Here is a 6854-nt window from a genome sequence, read left to right on the forward strand (position 1 = left end):
GTGAGAAAACTGCGTTCATCACCGATCGGGGAACATATTGCTACAAAGTAATGCCTTTCAGTCTCAAGAATGCAGGCGCCACTTACCAGCGACTTGTCAATCGAATTTTCTCCAAACAGCTCGGCAAGACAATGGAGGTATATATCGATGACATGCTCGTAAAGTCTCTTGACGAGCACGACCACGTCTCTAATTTGGAAGAGTGCTTTGCAAAACTTAACGCCCACAACATGAAACTGAACCCTGCAAAATGTAGATTCGCGGTGGCATCGGGAGAATTTCTCGGGTACCTAGTCACGTGTCTTGGGATCGAAGCCAATCCTAAGCTGATAAACGCGTTAATAGAGATGGTCTCGCCAGGGACGAAACGGGAAGTCCAAAGACTAACCGAAAGAGTCACGGCCTTGAACCGTTTCATCTCGCGCTCGACGGATAAGTGTCTTCCTTTCTACGACACGCTGAAAGGGAATAAGAAGTTCAAATAGTCGGAGGAATGTGAGAAAGCCTTCCAACAGCTAAAACGTTACCTAGCCACTCCTCCCGTCCTCGCAAAACCAGTGGAGGGAGAACCCTTGTTCCTGTACATTGCAGTCTCCACAACAGCGGTAAGCGGCATTTTGATTATAGAGGAACGCAGTGAGCAAAAACCAATCTTCTACATAAGAAAAACGTTACTGGACGCTGAGACCCGGTATCCCTTGATGGAGAAACTAGCATTCGCAGTTGTGACATTGGCAAGGAAACTCCGGCCGTACTTTCAGCTGCATACCATAATAATCCTCACCACCTTCCCCCTGCGAACGATCATGCACAGTCCGAGTCAGTCAGGACGACTCGCAAAATGGGCAATCGAACTAAGCGAGTACGATGTGGAGTACCGCCCAAGAACCTACACAAAATCTCAAGTACTAGCAGACTTCTTGGTAGAATTTCCCACGGGAGATATGACAAACACGGAACCGGACTCAACTTGGATCCTTCACGTCGACGGATCATCGTCCAAACAAGGATCCGGGATCGGAATCCGGCTCACTTCTCCGACCGGCGAAGGCTTGGAACAATCGTTCCGATTGGAATTCCATGCGTCGAACAACGAGGCCGAATATGAAGCACTCATCGCAGGATTACGATTAGCCCATGGGCTTAAGATCCGCAACATTCACGCTTACTGTGACTCTCAGTTAGTCGCAAATCAGTACAGCGGAGAATACGAAGCGAGGGAAGAAAGAATGGATGCATATCTAAAACTCATCCAAGACCTCTCCCGAGACTTCAACCACTTCGCCCTCACTAGGATTCCTTGCTCGGAAAACACTCAGGCGGATGCCTTGGCCGCACTCGCATCAAGTTCGGATTCTGGACTAAGACGAGTAATCCCCGTCGAGTTCATCGAACACCCAAGCATCGGACCACCAGTGGTCAACAATCTGATTCGAGCACAAATCGAAAATGCGGAGGAAGTCGAAGACCCACCAGAAGAAAACGTGGATCAGTCGGAATACGGCTGCGACAGCCCATGGATAGAGCCAATCCGATCATACATAATCAACGGAACGCTTCCCACTGAGAAATGGGCGGCCCGCAAAATCAAGACCCAGGCCGCGCGATATGTAACGGTTGAAGGAGAATCCTACAAATGGAGATTCTCCGGCCCACTCATGACCTGCGCCGAAGGCGAAAAAGTAAGAAGAGTAATGGAGGAGGTTCATTCCGGATCATGTGGGAACCACTCCGGCGGAAGATCTCTCGCCGTAAAAATAAAACGCCATGGTTATTACTGGCCAACTATGATCAAGGACTGCGAGAAATTCGCACGGAAGTGCGAAAAATGCCAAAGGCATGCGCCGACAATCCATCAACCCGCGGAAGTCCTCTCGTCCATCTCGTCTCCGTATCCCTTCATGCGATGGTCCATGGATATCGTGGATAGAGGCAGATTCCTACGCAAGTATCAAAGACGTACAAGTCGAGAACTTCGTATGGAAGAACATCATCACCAGACACGGGGTCCCTTACGAAATCGTGACAGACAACGGATCTCAGTTCATCTCTACCCGATTCGAAGCATTCTGCGAGAAGTGGAAGATACGACTGACCAAGTCGACTCCCAGATATCTGCAGTGCAATGGCCAGGCAGAGACCATCAACAAAACCGTCCTCGACGGGTTAAAAAAGCGCTTAGAAGCCAAAAAGGGGCGATGGGCAGAAGAGCTCGAAGGAGTTCTTTGGTCGCATCGTACGACCCCGAGACGGGCTACGGGTGAAACTCCATTCGCCCTCGTTTACGGAACGGAATGTATGATGCCCGCGGAAATTGAATTTCCCGGAGTACGGAGAAGATTCCTCCCCGAACGAGAAGATCTTAACAGCGCAATGCTGCTAGACGAACTCGATCTTATTAACGAGCGGCGAGATCAAGCTCTCATATGGATCCAAAATTACCAGCACGCCGGCGCAAAATACTACAACTCAAACGTTCGCCATCGAAGGTTCAAAGAAGGCGACCTGGTCCTTCGCAAAGTCTTCCAAAACACTGCCGAACGTAACGCAGGAAAACTGGGAGCAAACTGGGAAGGCCCATCATAAAGGTATTCCAACCAGGATCATACCAAATCGCAAACATGCAGGACGTCAAGATCCAAAGAACCTGGAATGCGATGCATCTTGAGAAATACTACCACTAATCGTAAAGTGGATCCAAAGAACTACGAGATGACTTGATCCCCGAAAAAAGGGTACGTAGGCAGCTTGCCCAGCGAGTTCAGTTATCCCCCATCTTAAAAAAGGGGGGAATGGGTAGGTATACTCGTATACTCCCACAACTTTCAAAAAAGTCGATCTTTTCGGAACTTCTTACAAAAAAAATAAACGCGACGCTACAATCGCTAAGCCCACTACCCGACAAACGGCAAAAACGGTGGTCCAGAACTCGTCCAGAATACCTAAATCAGCTATCACGCTAAAACCAACAAACCCACGAATGCGCATAAAAAAAAAGCATCCTTGGTAAAAAGCCCGCAAGAAAAACGCGGCTCAAAACAAAAAAAAAGATTAACTTCTGGCACTGTAAGACGTCGCAACACGCTTGAAGTTACGGTCTTTCCAACACTTATGGAAACAACACTCTTGTTTCCAAAATCAACATACCTCTAACGGTGAAATGCCTTTAAAATGGCATCGCTTCTTTGTTGCTGATCAGAACAAACGAACCCTAACGTCCTAAACAGACACTAGCCGCCCTCGAAAGGATAGGCTCTCTTACATCCGACAAGGATACCATAGCGCGCTATACAAGAAAATCCAAAATTTTGGCCAGCATCTCCAAAACGGCCTTTGGAAGTAGCTCGATTCATGCCAAGACAAGTCATATAAGCCGATAACACTTCGCAGACTTTATATCGGTATGAATCAGGTAGAAATCGCAAACAGGCAAAACGAAAGCCGACTTGTCATCGCATAGCCTTAGTCCAAAAGTAAACTTAGGTCTTGCCCTAAACCCAGTCTTGCTGGATCCTGACATCTCCAAGGCATAATATCGACATCCCGATATGAGATCCCAAAACTTGTCTCTTCACTTAAGTCTATACGTTTTCACGAGTCCTCGCACAAAGCAAAAGCTGCGCGCTCAACAGACTATGGATACGGTGATCGTCCGGGGGCAAGGAACGAGACGACAACTCACTCCTTCGCCCTCTAACTTCAAAAAATCCGGAGTTCTCTCGATTTATAATAAGCCGAAAAGATTTTATAGATTGAGCCAAGCATTATACAAAAAGCCCAAACAAGGGCAGGGATTCAAAGCCACCAACGGCCAGTTCCGAAACATGTAAACTGTGGCCTCACAAACAGGCCGAAACAGAAAATACAAAAATCTCCAAAAGGTTCATTACCCTAAGCACTCCTCGGAGCACTACCTTCATCCTCAACCTCACAGCCATTGCCTCCCTCGTCCGCTTCATCGTTTCCTCTCCCGCTTGCAACATCTCCACCTTCTTCAGCCACGGGGCCGTGCCCCTCGGTCTCTCCTGAACACGGCGTGAGGGTGCACTCGAACTGCAGCTGAGAGAGGATCGAATCGAAGTCCCCGTCGGAAGCCTTCAATTCCTCCTTGCGAGACAACAGCCTGGTTTCTTCAGAGTCCAGAGTCGGAACAATGTCGCCTTTAAGCAGGTGGATCTCGTTCAGGATTCCCTCGACGCTCGCCAGAGCCAGGTCCTTCACATGGACCGCCATGAGGGAATCGAACAGAACAGCCATCCTCGTCAGGCGAGCATGAAAATCATCCCTCGAAACAACAGACCTCGACTCTTCTCGGTTCTGAATTTCACACTGGAGACGACGGACTTTGGAAGCCTTGCTCTTCTTCTCTTTATTCAGCTTGAACAATGCACTCGCCGACTTTCCAAGGTCCCGCTCGAGATCTCTGACCCGAACCTCCAGCTGAGAGAGCTCAGCAGCACGAGCGGCTTCAGTAGATTTCAATGCGGCCTCGGCTTGTTTCAACGCCTCTCGCGATTCAGCCAGGCCCCTTGTTGAACGCTCAATCTCTGATCCGCAGTCGCTGAGCACCCCGTCAATCAGGGATACAAACTATACATGAAATAAGGGTCAGGATAATCGTAGAACAAGGTGGCTCATGCTGAAAATAGTCAAAACAAACCTTGGCACGATGTTGCGACAAAGGTCCCGAGGGCTCCCCTTCCGCGCCAGCGGTACATCTGTGCCAAAGGTGGAGGCATCAACTCCGTCGCCTTCTCCTCCTTAGGAGCTGGGACTGGTGTGGTCGAAGAGCCCGAGGGTTGACCCGAGACCTCTGTTCGGGTCGAAAACAGTTACGACAAAGTTAACGTCCAAATCCCCGAAGAACAAAACGAAAAAACCTTCTTCGACAAACACTTTTTCGAAATAGATTCTCCTTTACGAAAAGCTTTGCGGAGGAAACGCGAGTCATCGGACAAGAGATCGAAAAGGGTCGCTACGCGGCGACCGAACACGTGCTCTGCTCGGTCGCTACGTAGCGACCGAGCTCGAACCGAAGTTTGGTCGCTACCTAGCGATCGAGCGCTTGGTCGCTACGTAGCGATCGAGCGCTCGGTCGCTACGTAGCGACCGAGCTCTTCCGAAACATCGATAAGACATTAGTCCGTGCATTCTCGTCTACCCTTCGATGCTATCTCCCGAAGACCGGAGCGAACCCCTTTCACATTCCTCGCAATTCTAAGTTATCGATCAAACTTTACCGTAAAACCGCGGAAAGTTCGTTCTTTATCGAAAGAAGCCGTAATAAACGCTTCGAGTCAGAAGATGGCCCAAAGGGACCTAAGACATGACTCGAGGCCCAACTTACGATTTCTTAACCAACAGCCCGTAAGCCACATGACGGTTTACGCTTGGTTCGCGAGGAAAGATAAATGTCAAGTTTCCGCGGATAAATAAGAAATTTTGAAGATAATTGCGAAGATCGAAAAAAATGGAATATCTCCATGTTTATGCTATGGTGGCTTTAGGGCAGAAGAGGAAAAATGTAAACCGACCTGGGAGCGAGTATATAAGGAGTCCTAGGCGAGAGGCATGGAAGAGGACTTTTACACAGCAAACTTAGCACTTAGAGCAATTTTAGGCAAATTTCCGTTTTTGTTACTCGAGCTGCGACTCAATTAGGTTTTTGCCGTCTTAGGGTTTTAGAACTAGGAATCTCGCCGACAGCTTTCGTAGCCCAGGCACTTACCTTGTTGTAAACGCTCAAACGCAGATTCGGAATAAGAACTATCTTGCTCTCTTTTTCGATTTGTTATTTACTATTGTTCTCGTTTCGTGTTCCGATTGCTTCGCGTGTGGTATTAATAGATATCTGGGACCTCTGGGCAATTAGGGTTCTCCTACTTTCCTAATTTAAACGGAAATCGACAGTGCGAATTTTGGTTCCCATAGTTTGGCGGTAGAAGGAGGGGGGGGGTACGGATCAATCTAACTCTCAACCACATCACGCTCAACCAGACATGTCAACTGACGACACGAATAACGTCCACACTCCTCTTAACGGAGGCAGTGGCACTGATCTCCACACTCCCGCAGCGGACGTATCCGCGGCCAACACACCAGCCAACGCCGCGGCGCTCAGGGAGTTTAAAAAGATGTTCGTCACCTACGAAAAAAGGTCGGAAGAACAGGATAAGCTCGTAAGCACCTTGACCAAACAAGTTGAAACTTTAACGGCAAGGACTCAAGCAATCTGCCCCCGCGGAACCACCAAAGTCCGCGGGAAAAGAATCGACTTTGCAACCCCACTCAACAGGCTTGGAGCCACGCAGGAACGACCTTCGGGTCAAAACCCTAGCGAGAAATCTCCCATCAAAAAGGGAAACTCTAAAAGCCCTCCGCCTCCCGCGAAGGCTTCAGAGGACAACGGAGTCGAGCAAGTCGACCTGAATCCTAGCGATGTCTCCAACAATACTGATGAGGACGTCGACAGACATCCAAGGAGGACCAGAAGCCGATTCACTCGGGAAAGCTCTCCGTTCGACAAACCAATGACAGAAGAGGAGGAAATCCTCTATTGGAACGAACAAGAAGAGCTGGCTGAAAAGTAAACTGAGCTCACTCGCAGTAAGCGCCGACAAGCACGGAAATCTGCTGGCGAGACGTCGGATATACGCGATCTTCGCGACTATATCACCAAGACTGCGGCAGAAGTAAGAGCCGTAAAATCCCATATCCATCACGCTACCAGCGCGGCCCCCGAAATCGACAGGCTGCTGGAAGGGGCTCGGAAGACCCCTTTCACCACTAGCATCTCAGATACGAGGGTATCCGATCCAGGAAAAATCAAAGTACCGAAGCATGATGGTACGACC

The 6854-nt window shown here is 49.1% G+C and overlaps 1 protein-coding gene across 1 annotated transcript; it reads left to right on the forward strand.

Moving 5' to 3' along the window:
• Positions 1 to 806: 806 nt before the first annotated feature.
• On the forward strand, positions 807 to 2586 carry LOC106454323. Its single transcript, XM_013896458.1, has 2 exons — positions 807 to 1770; positions 1838 to 2586. Exons 1-2 carry the CDS (start codon positions 807 to 809, stop codon positions 2584 to 2586), a joined length of 1713 nt encoding a protein of 570 aa, XP_013751912.1.
• The last annotated feature ends 4268 nt before the right edge of the window (positions 2587 to 6854 follow it).

The sequence above is a fragment of the Brassica napus genome, chromosome C7 (assembly GCF_020379485.1).
Source record: "Brassica napus cultivar Da-Ae chromosome C7, Da-Ae, whole genome shotgun sequence".
NCBI lineage: Eukaryota > Viridiplantae > Streptophyta > Magnoliopsida > Brassicales > Brassicaceae > Brassica > Brassica napus.